This window comes from Schistocerca americana, chromosome 2 (assembly GCF_021461395.2).
Source record: "Schistocerca americana isolate TAMUIC-IGC-003095 chromosome 2, iqSchAmer2.1, whole genome shotgun sequence".
Taxonomy (NCBI): Eukaryota; Metazoa; Arthropoda; class Insecta; order Orthoptera; family Acrididae; genus Schistocerca; species Schistocerca americana.
The window spans coordinates 54,526,409-54,548,553 of NC_060120.1; the positions used below are offsets into that span (position 1 = coordinate 54,526,409).

General features: G+C 41.5%; 1 protein-coding gene across 3 annotated transcripts in view; it reads left to right on the plus strand.

Moving 5' to 3' along the window:
- LOC124595010 overlaps positions 1–22,145 on the plus strand; it is a 165,110-nt gene that overhangs the window by 122,729 nt on the left and 20,236 nt on the right. For all 3 annotated transcript variants that reach the window (XM_047133559.1, XM_047133557.1, XM_047133558.1), the window contains exons 7-8: positions 4,752–4,930; positions 8,412–8,549. In XM_047133559.1, the coding sequence (XP_046989515.1) occupies positions 4,752–4,930; positions 8,412–8,549 (317 nt within the window). The remainder of the gene's footprint in view (positions 1–4,751; positions 4,931–8,411; positions 8,550–22,145) is intronic.

The window sequence follows — 22,145 nt, forward strand, 5'->3', positions numbered from 1 at the left end:
GCAGTAAGGCCATGGGCCTTAGGAATGTTAGTGTACAGGGAGGTGGAATCAACAGTGACGAGCAGGGCACTGTGTGGTAAAGGGAATGGAACTGTGGAGAGTTGGTCGAGGAAATGGTTGGTATCTTTTATGTAGGAGGATAGGTTCCGGGTAATAGGTTGAAGGTGTTGGTCTAAGAGAGCAGAGATTCTCTCAGTGAGGGCACAGTAACCGGCCACAATGGAGCATCCTGGGTGGTTGGGTTTATGGACTTTAGGAAGCATGTAGAAGGTGGGAGTGCGGGGAGTGGTAGGGGTAAGTAGAGAGATGGACTCTGGGGAGAGGTTCTGGGATGGGCCTAAGGATTTGAGTAGTGACTGGAGATCCTGCTGGATTGCTGGGGAATGGGATCACTGTGGCATGGTTTGTAGGTGGAAGTATCTGACAGCTGACGGAGTCCTTCTGCCATGTAATCTTTGCGGTTCAAAACTACGGTGGTGGAGCCTTTGTCTGCAGGTATACAAATGTTAAGAGTGATTAAAATTAAACTTTTGCTGCTTGAGGCAGTGCAGACAGAAAACAATTTTAGATGAACGATGTTCAGACTGTGTGCTGCAGGATTTGCGTTGTGAGTAGTGTTAGTATCATGACTTGCTGTTAGGTGCCAGTTCTGGTACAGCAATGTAGAGTTGAAACACAAGCATCAGTGAAAATTACAATTGCAAACTGTTGATATGGGTCTGAACAATGTGGACAGGGCTTTACTCATAAAGCTGTTTTAACAAAATCAACAGCCACAGCGCAGTTGCTCTTCACAAGGACCAATGCATTAAAGGAATACTGGGGTTGAAGAACATAATGTGGAAGTTTGAATTAACTGGTGATTTGGGAACTAACTCTGGGAGAGGCCAATGGCCAGTTGCACCACAGATTGTTGAAGAAGTTACAGTGGCTATGGCTGAGAATGTTGGACACAGTGTGCGAGCTTCAACCAGTTCACTGTTCGAGAAGTGCTGTGAACAATTGCGAAATGGTATCTCTAGTGTGGTTCCAGTTTAACGTTGATGCAGGTGGTCATCACATTGGACAATGTTTGTAACCTGGAATGTTAACATGGTGTCCAGTAAACAAGTGGAAATTAAAATGTGTTTCTTGCAATCATTTATTCAATATTTCTCTTTCATGTGTCCTTATAAGTGTTTCAATGAAGTTTCATTGTTCTACGATCAATTGCTCTTCATGGGGTCCCTCTCAGTAGCAAAAGTTTAACTGTAACTACCCTGTAGTTTGTTGGATTCAATTTGACTTAATGTTCCACTGCTTGGTTCAAAACTTGTTCTCATCAATCATATGTGTATGTACTCAGAAACAAAATTCACCTCTAAAATTGAAATGACTAATTGGAATTCCACACACAGGCACAGGAATGCCTGTTTGAATTCCTTAAAGCTTGTTGCATCAACAGAGCAACTTTATTGAGCATTAAAGAACTCACTTCTGCTTTACAGTAGGGGACACACTTGAAACCTCACCTCCAATGCCACAGGCCCCATGACTCAGCTTTCCGTGAACTGCAGCTGTTCCATTAACTTGTTTTACAGCCACACCTTTAACCAATCAAACTTCAGGAGCAGAAGGCAGTTACTTTCTTTCATTGACCATTTCCTGCTCCCTTGACAGCACTCCTTGGCAAAATACAGCTTCCTGCTGTGACATTTTAAAAGTTTGTTACCAACAGGTGCTGTGGAAACACCAGCCATTTTGGAAATGCCACTGTCCCTTAAACCAGCACAGTGGCTGCCCACCACATCCCATTTAGAAGGATTACATAAAGATGGTCCCACCACCTCTAGGCTGAATGAAACCTCATTTCCCCATATACCGGAAACCAGCTGTAGCATCAACAATAGCCAAGAGGGCAAGCCTATGGGCACAGCCAGGAAAGATACCATACAAGAAAACAATAATTACTGGCCAAGCAATTTGGCAAATACTGTGAATTCCCCCCCCCCCCCCCCCCCTCCCCCATCTCATGTGTTTGCACACATGTGCTTTGACTCTCTCATGTCTCTCATGCAGAGCTGTTACAAACTGTAATGGATAATGGTCTTTTGTTGGGAAGGGGTTTTGTTGAGGGTTGTGTTGATATACTCATTTTACATTTTCAGGTCCAGTGGATCACATGCAGTGGCAAGGCTCCTCTCCACTGGATTCTGTTTCCTTCCTTTTGCTGCCAGTCACCCTCTGTGCCAATACGCAGCAGGTTCTTATGAATTCCATCTCTCCATCTTTTCTTTTGTCTGCCTAGTAGTCTACTTCCATAAGGAGTAAAATCCGGATTTCAATGTTCATCGGGGTTTATTGATCTGACTGGCTTACTCTCCCCATATGAGCTGCTCAGTTCCTATCAGTCCCACAATATTTGGTCTTTTGTAGACCTCATCCACCTTACAAGTATGCCAGATCCTTCATTCCCCAGTGATCTCAGAATGTACCAGATCATAGATCTTCCTCAAGAGTTTCTACTCAAAAACGAGAAGATTATTGAAGATTTTTTCCAGACTCCCATGTTTCACAACCAGGTAGCCCTATGGGTTGGATCAGTGTTTTGTATGGCTGAAGTTTGCAATTCCTTGAGAGGCTGTGTAATTTCAAAAGTGGTCTCAGACTGAAGTATGGTTCATTTTCAGCTTGGATCCTCAGTTTGATTTCTGCTTCACGTGAGGTTGCTCTGTAAATACTACCCCATATAGTTAAAATTATGAATCTTTTTGTCGGGTTCCAACTATCAATGGCTAGAGTGGATATTTTGTATAGGCTTGAGTCTTGCTCACTAGCAGAGTCATTCAAAAGGAGACTAACCTTGCTCTCTGCCACCTTCATGGTGTCGCTTATCTGCATAAATTCTTCCTCAGATTTGGACAACAGGTCCTTGTCATTAGCAAATAACAGGGCCATGTCATTGGCAGATGCGATGTGCCCAATTTGCCCATCTTCTACCTTGACCCCGTTGAAATCTTACGGAAATCTTTCCTTATTACCTCTTCAAAAACCAAGCTGGACAATGCGCGTGACTTGTGAGTGCCTTGTCTCAACCCTGTTTTTATGTTAATATCTTCAGTGACTTGGTACCTGATTTTCACTTTGCCTATTGAATCAATGTGACATACGAAAACTAGACTAACAAGTTTCGTAGGTATTCCAAACTAGTTAGGCAATTCATCAGGACCTCCTGGCACACCTTCACAGTGAGCTGTCGCAGTACATTAATGTTGTCCGCAGTTGATCGGCTCCCTCTGAAACCACCCTGATATACACCAATCACCTATTCTGTAGACGGCTGAATTGTATTCATATGCAGTTGGCCAAGATCTTATAGCAGACACTCAGGAGGGCAATTCCTCTGTAGTTTGTGCAGTCCATTTTGTCATATATCTTCTCTTTGCTCTTCTCAGAGTTGCTTGGGTGGTTTTCCATACCTCTTCTAACTGTGCTTTTTCCTTGTGCCTTGTGTCTCATAGCCAGCTGTCCGGTTTCTCTTCTCTTAGCTAATGCCTTAATGTGTTTGTGCATTGATGGTGATGTGCTTCTTGATGAAAGCATTTGTCACCTCATTTACAGCATTTTTGATTTCTTTTTGTACTTCTTGTGGGTTCTTTTGTGCATCCTCTTTCTGCCTAATTTAAAAGCAGTTGCTGAGCTAGAGCTGAAATTTGTCTTTCTTTCTTGTGTCTTTGAATGTATTGGTGTGGCAGTGTACTACTTTCTTAAGATCGTTTCTGACAGTGGAATTGGGTTGTGTATATATAGGGTGTCCCATTTTAATATGTACCAGTCGATATCTCTGAAATGGTACAATTCTGCAAAAAAAGTCTCTAGTAAAAGTTGTAAGGTTTGAAGGGGGTCATGGAATGGTTACCTTGAAATGACTTTGAACTCTGTTTTACAGGTCAAACCTTGTCACAAAGCAGTTGTGTTGGCAAAACATATGTAATTGGAATGAAAAGTAATTTAATTTTCAATATGAACGGAGATTTTGTTGAAGTATAAACATGAAAACACCTCTTCATAACTCCGGAATTGTGTGTCAGGCAGCTAATATAACTTTTTCTCTAATGAAAACCGTGTTGTACATCTAGGTGAAGGTATCAACGAGGGTTTTGTGTCATATTGGTATTGCAGCAACCCCGATAAAGTGTTTCCATCACTTTGATTTCTTAATGAAAGAACTCGCCGTATTCCTCACTTTCACCAAAATAGTCAGGGAATTAATCTTGAGGGTCATCAAGCAGCCTACCTACTTGAACTGTTCCAGCTTGTTGGGTATAACATAAATACTGTGTAAATACTTTTTTTTTTTTACCAAAGAACTTAGTAACAACCTCCTTGAATAATACCCAAGTCTCCCTCTCACTCGTCATCAGTTTTAATTCAGAACTGGAATCAAACATCATTTTTTGGGTGTCAGGTCCAACAAACATGACTTGTTTCAGTTTTACTTCTGATACATGACAAAATTTCTCTCAAGGATACTTGCAACATTATCCATTACACATTGGCTGTGCAGAGTTTATGGAAAAGGGCTAGTGTCTTAAAGCAATTGATATCAAATAAAAATTATGTGCATAAATCATACAGGAGAGCTTTGGTCATAGAAGGTGTTATGCCTTTATTCTTAGTTTTAGTTTTCTTGTGTTGGTTGTATTTTAAGTGCTACTTTAAAAGTAATTTCATTGTTGGAATGAATTCGATTGTTTTTGTATCTCTTTCAGGATGTGTTGGAGCGTGTACTTGTGGAAATGGGCCTAGGAGGCATAGAAGGAATTGTTCAAGATTATCAGCTACGAGTATTAAATTACAACAACTTCGTTCTTGGAAATTGTTTACGAGTAATGGAAGAATATAAAATGCTTACACAGACGAGGCAGAAGGACATAATTTCTGAACTGGTGTATGTAAATATTTTGATCTAGGACAAACATTTGTAGTAATTTGTCAAGATGCAATTGATCCACAAAAATATCTTGATAAAATTTTTTGTGTACAAAAGATGTACACAACTAACTCTTATTATTTATTTCCTGTTTCAATGTTCTTCTTATTATATAATTGGTTACTAATAACATATTCATCTTCTGTGTCTCCCTCAGAATTCTGTGTGGAATTTTAGACAGTATGAAAATACGGACCGTAAACATTCCTTTAATTAGAAAGATTTTCAGTCTCTTTTCCTTTCTTTTTTGTTTTTATTGTAGTCTTTTCTACAAACCAAATACACTCCTCTCTTTATCTGCCTCAATTGTTAGCCAGTCATTCAGCACATGTAAGTGAAAAGATAATACTTATAGAGTGGAAAGGGAAAGACAAAATACCCCTCAGTCCTATGTCAGTTAGAAAAAGGGCTGTGGTTGAAAAGGATTATATTTATTTATTTTTTCAAGCAGGAAACCAAACACATGAATGTAGAATGAAGGCTTTCACGACTGGGTGACATGGCTGTTGATATACTTTCCGGGATGTGAGGTCGTGGTCCAAGAACTTTTCTGCTCCTTACGTTTCGTCCAGGACTGCGCTGGACTTCCTCAGAGACACTGCTCCGCTGAGTCTTGCCGACCAGTCGGCTGTTATGCAGCGGAGCAGTGCCTCTGAGGAAGTCCAGCGCAGTCCTGGACGAAACGTAAGGAGCAGAAAAGTTCTTGGACCACGACCTCACATCCCGGAAAGTATACCAACAGCCAAACACATGAAGTTACAATATCTTAAAAATACACCCACAGATGGGAAAACATCAACTTTTATAAGTATTTCAATGTTTAAAATAAGCAGCAGATATAAGTCAGGAGTCTCAGCTCTTGGTCTGGCGGTAGCATTCTCACTTCCTGCGCACTGGGTCCCGGGTTTGATTCCCAGCGGGGTCAGGGATTTTCCCTGCCTCAAGATGACTGGGTGTTGTGTCGTTTTCATCATCATCATTCATCCGCATTATGGCTGGAGGAAGGCAATGGCAAACCACCTCCACTAAGACCTTGCCTAGTCAGCAGTGCTGGTCTACCGCATTGTCCCCTACACTCCTCTAAGTATGGGACCTCATCATCATCATCATCATCATCATCATCATCATAAGTCAGGAAATTGAGGAGTGTGTCTCATAGGCTATGTCTGTATAGGTTTCCTAGATAATTGAAACAAGTACTACACATTTCAAATATACTGCATAATTTGATGTTCTTATTGAAATAAATTTACATAAATATGCATACTATTGACCGGTAAAGTAAGAGAAAGACTACCACTCATCTATAGCGGATCAATGTGTCGAACACAGTAACACTTAACAGAAAACAGTATTCATACTAGCTTTTGAGCAGTAGCTCTTCCTCTAGCAATAGTACCTACGTTCATACGCACAACCACATAGACACCCAAACGCTTACTTCTATAGCCAAGGCATGGCATTGCCATAGGATTGTGCATTTGGGTTTCAGTTAGACACGGTGCTTCGCGCATTGATCCGGTAGAGATGAATGGTTGCCTTTCCCTTATTTTATGTACTGCTCCATCCAGTAATTTCCATTATTGTTATACAAATTATTGATAGGGTTGATGTAGATTTTGTGATTGGAATGTACACTTAAATTTCATACTTTCAGGTTCTTTGTAGAAATTACCGTTGTGTTGAGGCTGACTTTTACATTCTACATCTGCAACAAATATTGTAATACAATTGGCTGTCCTTTCTGTGGACCAGTACTTAATTGTTATCCAGCCATTTTATTCTGTTACATGTTAAACTTCATTATATTTGGTATTTCATTTTTGTAATACTGGGTTGCTCACTCTGGTACAAAAAGTGTATGTTCTGTTTAATTATAATAAGGCATTCCCCACTCTGCCCCCATCCAGACCCATACCCGTTGTTATGTATATTTTATGATGTCATATCTAATTCATTTGAACCATTACCACTGAATGTTATGCTTCAGTACTCAATAAACTGAAGGGTTATGTCTTACATCTTGCAAAGGAGAAAGTTCTGTTTCACCACAACACTGCACAGTGACTCATCTTCAGCATAAAATGCATGAACTTCAGTTCAAAGAGCCTTCACATCTGCTGTATTTACCAGTTTTGGCTCCTAGCTGTTTGCCCCAAACCCAAAGGAATACCTGAGTGTATGATGATGCACATCATAGTAAGGGATTGAACTTTGAGGTAATGTATTCAAGGTATCACGAAGTAAAAAATATGTTGGACTATGTGTATTGATTTACAAGAAAGCTATTTAGGGGGAGGGAATCCCCCCTCCCTCTCCTCCTTCGGTGTGAAATCTTGTTGTGTTTTGATACTAGCATGGCAGCTGTTATGCAGCTGAATATGTTTGCTTTTGCAAGATCTTTGGGGTAGTGAGAGGGATTGGGGAGGGGGGGGGGGATGATAGGGATGATATCAACACAGGCCAGGTTTTGCGTGAACTTATGATGGTGACACAGAGGAGGAAGTGATGTAGGCCATTAATGGAAGCTCAGATGAAAACAGCAACAAAGGAAGAAAATGATGGGCAGGCTATCCCTAGTGTATTGAGTAGCTCAGTATTTATCGTATTGAAGGAGGGATGTAAACTGGATTGTATATGGCATGTCAAAGTGCAGATAGCTACAGCAATATAATTCAACTTTATTATTTGCATAATGCTTGTGAAGCTCATTACTTAATGTAGAGTAAAGGATCTTGACAAATTTGTGGTGTACTCCGAAAGGAAATCAGCTATTGAAATATTAAAAGTATCTTGAAATGGGCTGCTTGCATTTGGCAATCTCTGGAAGACTGTGAGTTCAATATTGCATCAAAGTATTAAGTGACGTGAGTGAATAAAATAAGAGAATACATAATCAATGCCTGCAGTAAATTAATTGAGCCAGTGACCATTTTTGATAATTTTTATGTCCTGTACTATATATCTGTGTGACAGCTCCATTTCTAAAATGTGGAGCAGAGATAAATCCTTGTGTCATCAAATACTGTTTAACATAGGGGAATGTCACCAGAGTTTCGTTTCAACAGATCTAAAGATCTCTGAGCAATGTTCATTCATGCACACTTGCCCTTTCAAGATCATGCCAACATCTGATTTTTAACAAGGTTATTTTTTTCCCTGAACAGCCACATGTAAGGCCCCAGCGTTATGCAACAACTCATTCCATCATTCAAGAATGAACATTTTTAATTTACAAATTAAAAAAAAATAGTATTGTTATTGGTTTCAGACACATAATGTACTAATCTGTTGTTGGAAGTATTAATGACATCTCTAATACGTGTTAGTTGTGTTGGACCTGTTCCATTTTTATGAGAACAGATGAAAAAGGTAATACACGTAAATGTCAGTTGAAATTTTTCTTTGTTTCTAGTTTATTGTATTATTATGCTTGCAGGTGTAAAATTGAAGATGAAGATGGGGATGTGCCAGAAATACACTTTCCAGCACTCGGAGAAGGCTATGCAGTTGATGAATTACAGCCATCACTGGAACCTGGCTTTCAGATGCTTCACAGCCTGGAGCAGGAAGAACAGTAAGGCAGTATTTCAGTTTTCAGGTTGCCTGTGATTGTACTTTTATGTGCCTGAGACCGATGTGAGGAGAATTACTTACACAAACATTTACTGTGTGCGGATTGGGAAAAAGAGCAACGTCCTATTTGAATTGGTATTTGATTAAAGAGCACAGTGTAGCTAGGATGTACCTGCAGAGCGTGGACATTAACATTCTTCGTTTTGATATAATTTACACAGCTGCAGATGTTTAGTTACAGTTAATAACATGCATACTTCTGTAGTGCCACCTGTGCAGGAAGGGGTGGCTATGAGACAGGACTGTGTGAGCGGGCGGTGAAGGCTACATGGGAATGTAAGAGGTTCCAGAAAAAAGCAGCTGCAAAGATAACAAGTTGTTTATTGAAGACTCTGTGCTGTGTAATACACTAATTCAGTGGTTGGCTGGCTGCTGAATTCTGCTAGGCTGGCTGCATGCAAGCCCTGAGATGGTGAAGTGTTTTCTCCAACGAGCACCAGTGGTCTCATTATGCAAGCTGACCCTGTGGTTCCTGTGGCGGCAGTTTGTATTCTCAACAATGGAGTATCAACCACGGCTTTGGATGACACCTGGCTGCATCATGGCGGTGAGTGCCCACCGTGATGAGATGCCCATCTTGTGATGGAGTGCAGTGGCGGGTGCACACTGGTAGTGACCTGCTGCCCTCTGGGCTGGAGTCAGCCATGCTGCCAGTGTTGACCTGGGGTAGCCAGCTGCACTATGACACCAAGTCTGGGAGGACTCGTGTGTAGAGCTTTTGCCTCGCCATGGCCTCAAACCGGTGATTTCTACTGGCAGGTCCATGTAGCGACCTCATCCTGCACAGCCACATTGTGCCGATAGGGCTGTGAGATTAAGAATAATTTCATTACAAAATGTTCAGTATTTATACACTGAGGTGACAAAAGTCATGGTACAGTTCCTAATATTGTGTCGAACCTCCTTTTGTCTGGTGTAGTGCAGCAGCTCACCATGGCATGGACTCAACAAGTTGTTGGAAGTCCGCTGCAGAAATGTTGAGTCATGCTATCTCTATAGCTGTCCATAATTCCATAATTGTGAAAGTGTTCCTGCTGCAGGATTTTGTACATGAACTGACCTCTCGATTGTGACCTATAGATGTTCCATGAGATTTATGTCGGGTGAACTGGGTGGCCAGATCATTCACTCAGATTGTCCAGAATGTTCTTCAAACCATCTGCGAACAACTGTGGCCTGGTGACAAGGCACATTGTCATCTATAAAAAGTCCATTGTTGTTTAGGAACATGATGTCCATGAATGGCTGCAAATGGTCTCCAAGTAGCTGAATAGCCAGAAGACCCAGTCAATTCCATATAAACACAGCCCATTATGGAGCCACCACCATCTTGCACAGTGTCTTGATGACAACTTGGGTCCATGACTTTGCAGGGTCTGCGCGTAAGCTCTAATCAGCTCAAATAAGGATTATGACCAGGCCATGGTTTTCCAGTCGCCTGGAGTCCAACAGATATGGTCACGAGCCCAGAGAGACACTGCAGGTGATGTCGTGCTGTTAGCAAAGGCTCTCGCATCAGTCATTTGCCGCCACAGCCCATTAACACCAAATTTCGCTGCACTGCCCTTAACGGTTACTTCATCATATGTCCCACATTGATTTCTGGAGTTATTTCTCAGTTTGTTAGTTAGTTATGTGTTTCATTGACCAATCTCACAGTAACCATTACGATTTGGAACATGTCAAGTGCATCAGAAATGCACACATGAATCAAGGTGTTTTTTAAAAAGCTTAAAATTTTTATTACCTACCCCATTCCCTTAAATGGGACAAAATGCATATATTATACCTATAGATTTATTTATTCCTGTTCAAGAATTCATGTGTGGTATAGAAGGAGTTGTCAAGGAGATATGATTTCAATTTATTTTTAAAACTATTGCTGTTGTCTGTTAGACATTTTATTTCATTTGGTAATTTATCGAAAAGTTTCAAAGCAGCATATTTTACCCCTTTCTGTGCCAAAGATAGGTTAAGTAGAGGATAGTGTAAGTCTTACTTTCTTCTGGCATTATAATCATTAATGTCACTGTTGTTTTTAAAATGGTCCATGTTGTTGATAACAAATTTTTTTACTGAGTAAATGTACTGTGACGATATTGTAAGAATTACTAACCTTTTAAGCAGATGCCTACACAATGTGTGACTATGAGCCCCACACATTATTCTAACCACTTTCTTTTGAGCAGTGAATACTTTTTGCCTAAGTGTTGAGTTACCCCAAATTATTATTCTTGCCAGTCTGTTAGCATTGACAATTCTTTGCAAACCTGCTGCTCTCGGTTGTTAAGTGAAGGCCAATGGCCACTGAGTTGTCTGTTGTGAGAGATAATGCCTGAATTGTGCTGTTCTTGGCGCTGTGGATCTCGGAGTATTGGATTCCTTAATGATTTCCGAAATGGAATGTCCCAGGTGTCGAGCACCAACTATTGCTCAGCATTCAGAGTCTGTTAATTCCCGTTGTGCTACCATAATCTTGTGGGAAACCTTTTCACATGAATCACCTGAATACAAATGACAGCTCTGCTAATCCACTGCCCTCTTATACCTTGTTTATGTGATACTACCGCCTTCTGTATATGTGTATAGTTGACTTTTGACACCTCACTGTTTAGTCAGCAGCATCACGCTTGGTGTGCACATGCACCACTACCAGTCACAAATCCTAAAAAATCACTGCCACTGTTAAGTGCAGAAACCTGCCTTGCCGCTTGGTGCACAAGTCTGTGTAGTACCACTGACAATTGGACCTGGCAGAATGTGCCCTGAAGTTTTTTATACAGTGCTGCTGCAATACACCATTCAGGCTCACACTAATGTGCCTATATTTGCCTATCCCCCCCCCCCCCCCCTCTCCCTTCCTCCTCTGTGAACAAGACCTGCTCTGTTGGGTCTACCTTAAAATCAGTTGCATATTATGCTTCATGTTTGTACAAAATACAGAGAAAATGATAGATAACGTAACTGGCAGCTTGCTCACTTGGGTAAGATACCACATCCAATCTTTGTTACTATGCTGCTTATTGCTATTTTACTTGCGAGTCTATTTATTACACCAATTGTTGGCTCTCTATCTCAAAAGAATTAAAGTTATGCACAGCAGAGTTAGTCACTGTGACACTTGGTATTGCGGCAACCAAAATCAATGTCATGTGTTGTCCTCTGAACTGTTCTGTGTGATGCATTAACTGGTTAGCAGAAATGTGCCCTTCCTGCATGGCAGTGAATTGACCAAGGGACTGGATTAGGTCAGGTTCTAAAGTTTGATTTACGAGTGTTGAACTCAGTGCTGGAAATAATTCCAAATTAGATCTGGCCAGTACACCTATGGTTGTGAGATGTTCACTTGCATAATTCTCACAATCGTGGCTAGTAGCTGGAAGGTTGTTCTTTTTATGTTGCACTTACTCCCATTGATTAATAACCCACTTCCCCTGAAGTTTAATCTGTCTGGTCTCCGTGAGCTTCACCTGCTCGTAGTAACTCACCATTATTGCCACGTCATCGTAGGTTCAGTCTGGGTTGCCCAGTATCACTCAGACGATCTAGTCCTTTCTGTCTGTCTGGAACAGTTGTATTGCACATGTGGTTATGCTGGTTTGCATTATCCTGGTCAGACACACTGTGACCTTCCCCCTTCAACAGTTTCGTAATTCCTCCTCTATCGTTATTGCATACCAGCTACCATCTTCCAAAATTAATTACCCCCCCCCCCCCCCCTTCCACCAATGCCCTTCCAGATCCTCATGTGCATGAATTTTTACAAGAACTCCCCACTTTATTGGATTCGTGTGAGTGGTGTAACAGTGAAACTCTCATGTTTTCCTGTTACTGGGAAACGAATTAGAATACGCAATCATACTTGTTCAATTTCTACTTTACTGATGCTATGAGCTAGTAGAAGGGTAGGTTTTGCCTACTGGGTTCCATAATCAGGCTTACCTCAGATAGTAACTCGCTCCATGCTTAACCTGGTGCAGGATACAAAACCCAATACTGGTATGACTCTCATTCCATCCTTTCTTGCCCTTGATGTATTGCAATCTGAAGACAAGGACCCCCCCCCCCCCCCCCCCCCCAAAAAAAAAAAAAAAAAATATATATATATATATATATATATATATATATATATATATATATATATATATATATATATATATATATATAGTGACTTACCGAACAAAAACGCTGGCAGGTCGATAGACACACAAACAAACACAAACATACACACAAAATTCAAGCTTTCGCAACAAATTGTTGCCTCATCAGGAAAGAGGGAAGGAGAGGGGAAGACGAAAGGAAGTGGGTTTTAAAGGAGAGGGTAAGGAGTCATTCCAATCCCGGGAGCGGAAAGACTTACCTTAGGGGGAAAAAAGGACAGGTATACACTCGCACACACGCACATATCCATCCACACATACAGACACAAGCAGACATATTTAAAGACAAAGAGTTTGGGCAGAGATGTCAGTTGAGGCAGAAGTGTAGAGGCAAAGAAGTTGTTGAAAGACAGGTGAGGTATGAGTGGCGGCAACTTGAAATTAGCGGAGATTGAGGCCTGGCGGATGACGAGAAGAGAGGATATACTGAAGGGCAAGTTCCCATCTCCGGAGTTCGGATAGGTTGGTGTTGGTGGGAAGTATCCAGATAACCCGGACGGTGTAACACTGTGCCAAGATGTGCTGGCCGTGCACCAAGGCATGTTTAGCCACAGGGTGATCCTCATTACCAACAAACACTGTCTGCCTGTGTCCATTCATGCGAATGGACAGTTTGTTGCTGGTCATTCCCACATAGAATGCGTCACAGTGTAGACAGGTCAGTTGGTAAATCACGTGGGTGTTTTCACACGTGGCTCTGCCTTTGATCGTGTACACCTTCCGGGTTACAGGACTGGAGTAGGTGGTGGTGGGAGGGTGCATGGGACAGGTTTTGCATCGGGGGCGTGGAATGTTTCCTTCCATTATATATATATATATATATAGAGGGAAACATTCCGCGTAGGAAAAATAAATCTAAAAACAAAGATGATGTGACTTACCAAATGAAAGTGCTGGCAGGTCGACAGACACACAAACAAACACAAACATACACACACAATTCAAGCTTTCGCAACACACGCACATATCCATCCACACATACAGACACAAGCAGAAATATGTCTGCTTGTGTCTGTATGTGTGGATGGATATGTGCGTGTGTGCGAGTGTATACCTGTCCTTTTTTCCCCCTAAGGTAAGTCTTTCCGCTCCCGGGATTGGAATGACTCCTTACCCTCTCCCTTAAAACCCACTTCCTTTCGTCTTCCCCTCTCCTCCCCTCTTTCCTGATGAGGCAACAGTTTGTTGCGAAAGCTTGAATTTTGTGTGTATGTTTGTGTTTGTTTGTGTGTCTATCGACCTGCCAGCGCTTTCGTTCGGTAAGTCACTTCATCTTTGTTTTTTATATATATATATAATTTTTCCCACGTGGAAAGTTTCCTTCTATTATATATATATATATATATATATATATATATATATATATATATATATATATATATATATATATATATATAAAAACAAAGATGAGGTGACTTACCGAACAAAAGCGCTGGCAGGTCGATAGACACACAAACAAACACAAACACACACACAAAATTCAAGCTTTCGCAACAAACTGTTGCCTCATCAGGAAAGAGGTAAGGAGAGGGGAAGACGAAAGGAAGTGGGTTTTAAAGGAGAGGGTAAGGAGTCATTCCAATCCCGGGAGCGGAAAGACTTACCTTAGGGGGAAAAAAGGACAGGTATACACTCGCACACACGCACATATCCATCCACACATACAGACACAAGCAGTGCTGCTTGTGTCTGTATGTGTGGATGGATATGTGCGTGTGTGCGAGTGTATACCTGTCCTTTTTTCCCCCTAAGGTAAGTCTTTCCGCTCCCGGGATTGGAATGACTCCTTACCCTCTCCTTTAAAACCCACTTCCTTTCGTCTTCCCCTCTCCTTACCTCTTTCCTGATGAGGCAACAGTTTGTTGCGAAAGCTTGAATTTTGTGTGTGTGTTTGTGTTTGTTTGTGTGTCTATCGACCTGCCAACGCTTTTGTTCGGTAAGTCACCTCATCTTTGTTTTTATATATAATTTTTCCCACGTGGAATGTTTCCTTCCATTATATATATATATATATATATATATATATATATATATATATATATATATATATATATATCCTTACACTAACCTAACTTATTCACTACAATCCCAAAAACACGCAAACATAAAAAAAGAAATCCTTGACAAATGATCCTCATCTTCTTGATCTTAACACTTACAGTGCTTTGTGCACAGGCTCAACTGCATCTTCTTTTCTGTTCCTCTGTTTCATTCTCTTCATGTTCTTCTCCAGCTCGCCCTTGAAATTCCTAGACTCAAGTCTAGACTACCTTCAAAAGGGTCTTAGATGTTCAACATGTTCTGAAGCATCACTTTGTGGCTGGTGAAGTACTATCCATCACGTGACAGGGTCCGTGACAACTTGTGATGAACTTCCTGTTTTTCCCTTTTGGTGTGTAGGGACTGGATAACATCAAACATTGTGCTACTTTATACTGTGGTAAACTTGCCGTATGTTTCAATAATTTTCCTGCTTCTTTAATCGCTTCTTATTCACCTTCTGTACTTGTCTCCTGCTATAGAAGAATGCTGAAGATTAGATGGGTACATTGCGTAACTTATGAGGAGGTACCGAATAGAATTGGGGACACAAGAAATTTGTGGCACAAAGTGGCTAAAAGGAGGGATCGGTTGATAGGATACATTCTGAGGCATCAAAGGATCGCTAATTTAGAAAGTGTGTATGTATGTAGGAGATGGGGATAAAAGTTGTAGAGGAAGACCAAGAAAAGAATACTGCAAGTATATTCAGAAGTTATTTGGAGCTGAATAGGCTTGCACAGGATAGAGTAGCATGGAGCACTCCATCAAACCAATCTACAATAACAACTCATTTCCATACTTCTCATACTGTTTTCTCAAATTCATATACAGGCTCTCCATCTTTACCTTTCTTTGCCTTTAAGGCAGTGGAGTTTGAGCTCTCTGAGACTGCAGACGTGTGTGCAAGTTGTGTGTGTGTGTGTGTGTGTGTGTGTGTGTGTGTGTGTGTCTACTGCTGAAAAAGGCCTTAATGGCCGAAAGCTATGATTGTGTGAATCTTTTTATTGTGCCTAATGCGACTCAGCATCTCCACTATATGGTGAGTAGCAACTTTCCTTCTCTCGTATTGTGACAATCCATCCTGGATTTTCTATTGTTTGATTTCTTTGCCTTTGTCAGACAGAACAGTGATGGCATTTTCTGACCATAGGTCACCTCATATGGGGACTACCCAGTATTCATGTATGCTTTTGAATTATACGTGGACACAGCATACCTTAGATTATATTCCTGCCACTATGCTGTATGTTCATATAGTATTTTAACATTCTCCCAGTTGTTCTTTGTACCCATTGGGCTGTGGATGAAGGGGACTAGTTCTTAACTTCTTCTCATACTGTAGCTGGCACAGCTCCTTTAATTAGTCGGATGTGAAATTCATATCGTGGTCTGTAGTTATCAAACCTGGCACCCTGAATTTCAATATGTGATTGTTAACCATCGCTTGTGGAAGTGTCAGTGCCTGCTGGTTTGGCATAGCAACCATCTGCACATATTGTCAAAAGTGATCTAATATTGTTAGAATACAAATCAGTTTGCTGCTGGTGTACAACTGAATGGTGCAAAAACATCAGTCTCAAGCATTTCAAATGGTTTTGACACTTCCAGCAGCCTCTGCGACAGCACTCGCCTACATTTCCAGTCATTTCGCTGTGAACTCCGGGTGCAATTTCTCACGTATTAATCCACACTTGCTTTCCTTCTTCTCCACCAATATCTCTCTGTCACTCTCTGGTTTGTTGCCTTTCATCCTCTTTCACCAGATAACACGTTAATATATGCTTCCTGTAGAATTTCCTCCTTAAACTTCGCTGGTGTTATTACCCATGACCCTGCACGGCAGTCCATCACATGTGCTAAACTGTGATTGCGTCCTATACTACAAGGTGTACAACTTTGCTTCCACTGCTTTTTCCCCAACATTTGAGGCTTTAATGAAACAAATTGGTTACACATGTATCATTCAAAGAATTTTCCGTCACTGGCCACCACTTTCTCCCATCTTGTGGGCAGTGTACGAATCCTGCGTCGAAAAAATTGTTCATCTTTCGAAGCGATCCACGAATCGATCCAATTTCTGACTTCTTCATGAGATCGGAAGTGTTGGTCAGCCAGGCCATGCCCCGTTGATCTAAACAGGTGATAGTCAGAGGGAGCAATGTCTGGAGAATATGGAGGGTGGGGTAGGACTTCCCATTTTAATGTTTCCAAGTACATTTTGACCTCTTTTGCAACGTGGGGTCGAGTGTTGTCGTGCTGTAACATCACTTTATCGTGCCTCTCGCTGTATTGCAGCTGTTTGTCTTTTAATGCTCTGCTCAAACGAATTAATTGCTTTCGATAATGAGCACCTGTGATTGTTTCACTTGGTTTTAACACCTTGTGGTACACGATGCTGAGCTGGTCCCACCAAATGCAGAGCATGATCTTGGAGCCATGAATATTCGGTTTGGCCGTCGACGTGGGGCATGGCTGGGATATCCCCATGATTTTTTGCGTTTAGGGTTATCGTAATGAAACCATTTTTCGTCCCTGGTCACAATGCGATGCAGAAATCCCTTCCGTTTTTGCCTCTGAAACAACGGTTCACAAACGCCGTTCAATGTCTCTTGGTTTCAGCTCACACGAGACACAACTTCCTTCTTCGTGAATCATGCCCATAGCATTGAGACGTTTTGAAATGGCTTGCTGTGTCACTCCCACTAATCGTGCCAGTTCTTCTTCAGCTTGACACAAGTCTTCACTCAGCAATCTCTCCAATTCTGCGTCTTCGAAAACATTCTCTCTTCCACCACTGTGCCAACCTACGACATCAAAATCACTGTTCTTGAAGTGTTGAAACCACTCATGACACATTCTTTCGTTAATAGTGTCCTTGCCATACGCACTTGGGGGCATTCAATGAGAATCAACCGCTGTTTTCTTCATATTGAAACAAAACAGTAACACCTCCCGCAAATGATGAGAATTAGGCTAGTAAACAGACATTTTCAATCAAGAACAACTTTATGATGCAGACACAAATCGACTACTGTTTGAATGAGGTTATGTTGACCAAGGTCCAAGCTAACTGCCTGACGTCTGCGATCTGTTTCTTTCAACTGCTACTTACCATTGTCATCACATGTCGGCAAACAGTGGAAGCAAAGTTGTACACCTTGTACTAATGGTCACTGTCAGCTCTCTGCACTGCCTGCCACTCTGCAAGATCATGACCCATAACTTCCAACACTGGTGCCTTCCTTCGTAATGTGTCTGCATTCCCGTGCTTCTTCGCTTGTTTGTATACTACTTTATACTTGACTTTGCTAAGTCTCAGGTCCCATCTTGCCTGCTGCTACATGAATCCTCCAGTGCCATTAATCACTTCATAGCAGTGTGGTCGGTCACTACTCAAAATTTTTTCTGTGAACATAACATCTAAAATATGTGACACCATAAATGAGGCCCAACATCTCTTTCCATGTCTTTGAATAGCTCTTCCCCACCACATTCAGCTGTCGACATGTGTAGGCCACAGGGTGCTCTTCACCGATAATATCCTGGTCTAGACAAATCCCAGAGATTGATTAGATGCAGGACATGAAAGGATAAACTCTGTCGGGAAGGTCTGGAAGTACTAGAACTGTGCTGGATGTCAGCTCTCTTTAATTCTTCAAATGCACCCTGACAATCATTTGCCCATATAGACCTCATGCTGTTCCTTGGCAACTGTGTAAGTGGTTGTGATACATCAGCAAACCTTTTCATGAATTTTCTGTAGTAAGTTGAGATCCCCGAAAAAGATTGCAGTTCCTTAATCAACTTAGGCACTGCGAACTCTCATACAGTGTGCACTGGCCTCTGGTCCGTCCTTATTACATTTTTACTAATTACACCACCTAAATACCCTACCTCTTGTAACACAAAATGCCAATTCTCTGTATTCGAAATGCCAGATGTGCAGTTCTACACTGGTAACAGCTTGCTCTAGCCGGAATGTCATCCTTGTCAATCCATCATCAAAATCCTGCCACTGATAACCTTCCATTCCCTCTATTTTACTGGGGCTGGCGATATTGCCTGTGTAAATACCCCTGCCATCCACACTTGTAACACTTAAATTTTGTGGGAAATAACCCACACCTACCTATCCTGTATTCCTGTTGAAATGTCAATTTCTTCACAGTCCATCGCTAACACAATAGCAGAATGCGGATCCTTTGGTGCACCTGTACACACCATTTTTAAAATGTCCTATGGCAATCCCCTCAGAAAAGTATCAAGCGCACTCTGCTCACTTTCCTGCGACAAAACTGCGTTTTTAATTTTTTAGATTTTCCCAATGATTCACTGTCGTCTCATAGAATCAGTTGTACTGCCAGTGGTCTGCATCTTTCCAACACGATATTACAGTGACTTGGTGTCTTCATCAGATGTTTTCTGAGAGTGGCAGCTTTGCTGATCGGGTCCCATGTTTATACCTGGATGGCGCCTGGTGTTCACTATGCCATCTGAGCCCATTGTGGCTGTCTGCTGCAATGACGGTCGTCCACTTGCAATCCGTATTAGGACTTACAGGCAAGTTGTTATTGCTATTGTGACACTATAGATGTTCCTCATGTTGTTCGCAATGGCTGTGGCTTTCTCTCATGTCCATGTTACTGTCCTGGCATTCTGAATTTGGTACGCACCTGTAAGGTGCAGTTCCTGCGGCATCAGGCTGCTGTTGTAGTTTGCATCTTATGTCCACCACGTTGCAGCAGACTCTCATGGCAGTAGCTGCTGTCTGCTCCCAGGTTATGTGGTGCCTAAGGTTTCAGGTGGTTGATGTTGCCTATCTTGTCCACGACAGTTGGAGGTAGTTGTCGCCTGGAGCTCCATGGGAAATCTAATGCTATTAATTACACCTCCAGCTGTCTGAGGTTCATTACTGCAGAAGGGAACTTTCTTCCTGTGTTTCTGTAGTAGTTCCAGAGCTGGGTTCTGTGCTGTACTGAGTTGGTATCCTGCTTCTTGGTTGATCAGATTCTTTACTATATTGTTTGCAGTAGATTTAACACAATTTAATCTGTGTTCAAGTTGCAGGCAATGTTCTGCTATTGCTGATTTAGTGGTCTGCCCTACCCTCCCTCCACCATGTCCCTGTATGCTCGCACAAGTAGCACTTTGGTTCCCCACCCCTAACCCAATATCCCTCCCCCTCCCTGCCTCCGCCTCGTCCTTACCTCCATCGCGCTCAGTTGCTCGCAGTCTGTCCTCGATGGCAAGAGATGGTAGTCATGTGTGTACGAGTTGTATTTGTGTTAATGTTAGTGTGTGTTGTCTACTTGAGAAGAAGATCTTTTAGCTGAAAGCTTATTCGGTTGGCAGTCTTTTTGTTGTTCCTGTCTGCAACTCAATATCTCCACTATATGGTGAGTAGCAATCTATTCTTTTCATAATACTGTCTCTTTATGTGTTATTTATTGTAATAAAACATAATGTATCATTATGGTATAACACTGTTTCTAGATCAGCCAACACTGATCTTGTTCTGAAAAATGCAAAGAAAACAAAACAGGAAAGCACTTGAGAAAGCAGTACAAAATTTGTTATTCGAAAGTAAGTAAGTGGGGGGACGGGGGGAAAGCTTTCAATGTGTAGTCACCCTACTCTGAAAATCCTAGCTCGTTTCTGGAGTCGTAAATGCCCTTTACTTTTTTGTTACTTTTAGTGTTATTTAAGCAGAGAGTTTATCCAGTATTATTTTTTAAAGAAGAACGTGTATATGCTTATTTCTTTCTTTTTGTAGAATATATTTTGTAACCCTTTAACAGCTTGTGATGTATATATATGTCACATTCTTGTGTGTGCCCTATGGTAATGACTTTCATGTGCAGTAGAACTTAAATGTGATGGTTGTGGTTGTGCAGATTTAAGTTATATATGTTCGTGAACTGATGTGGTGCTACAGACAAGTGCTGAAAATTAGGTAGACTGATAAGGTAAGGAATGAGGAGGTTCTGTGAAGAATCGGGGAGGAAATGAATATGTGGAAAATACCGACAAGGAGAAGGGACAGGATGATAGGACATCTGTTAAGACATCAGGGAATGACTTCCATGGTACTAGAGGGAGCTGTAGAGAACAAAAACTGTTGCGGAAGACATATATTGGAATACATCCAGCAAATAATTGAGGACATAAGTTGCAAGTGCTGCTCTGAGATGAAAAGGTTGCCACAGTAGAGGAATTCGTGGCAGGCCGTATCAAACCAGTCAGACGACTGAAGCTTAAAAAACATTGTTGAACAATGGAAACATGTTGACTCTATGTGTGAATAACATTTTTGCTACACTAGGTCGATGATCGTCTCCGAAAACACCATCATCGAGGTGAATGGTGGCTTGAAACGTCCAGAGCGTAACGGACACAGGCTGGAGGCAGCATTATTATGCAATGGGAGACATTCTTCTGCACTTGCATGGAGCCTGTGATACTAATCAAAGATATCCCGTCAGCTGTGAACCACCCGCATCGCTTCATGATTGATATCTTCCGCAACAATGATGTCATCTTTCAGCTGTATAATTGTCCTTGTCTTGGAGCCTGAATTGCGATACAATGGTTTGAGGAGCATTACAGTGACCTCATGTTCATGTCTCAGTGACCATATTTGCCTATATAAATCCTATGAAAATCATTTGGGTTGCTATCAGGAGCCATCACCGCACATGCGTATAAGCGGCCTGGTATTTACATGAATTACTTGACCTGTGTGTAGACATCGAATGTGACATGTCTCCACAAACCTCCCAACAAACTGCCAGATCCCTGATATGCAGAATCAGTGATGTACTTCGTTCCAAATATGGACAAAGAATCTGTTAAGCAGGTGGTCATAATGTTTTCGCTCATCAGTGAAGATGGTAAGAGTTACTTTCTTGTTTGCAAACCGCTTCTCTTTGTAGGATTACGCTGCAAGAACGTGTGAGGAACAAACAAAGATGTGCAAGTAGGAACATAGAGAGGTTAGTTATAAGTAATGACATAGAGGATGGCTATAATTTTCCTTACACAGATGCAATAACTGATGCGGTAATTAGTGAAGGTTACTTAGAAAAAATGAACAAAATAGTAACAACACTCGTGGAACTTTGTGTGGAAAGGGGACACACACTGTTAAGCTTATTTCACCTTAACAAAGCCCCTATCTTCAATGCTCTTCACTAAAACCACAAAACTAACTATCTATAAAACATTGATCAGACCAGTCTCTGAAACATGGGCTTTGACAGCAAAGGATGCTGAATCACTGAATGCATTTGAGAGAAGAATACTCAGGAGAATCATCGGTCCAATTTGCGAAAGGG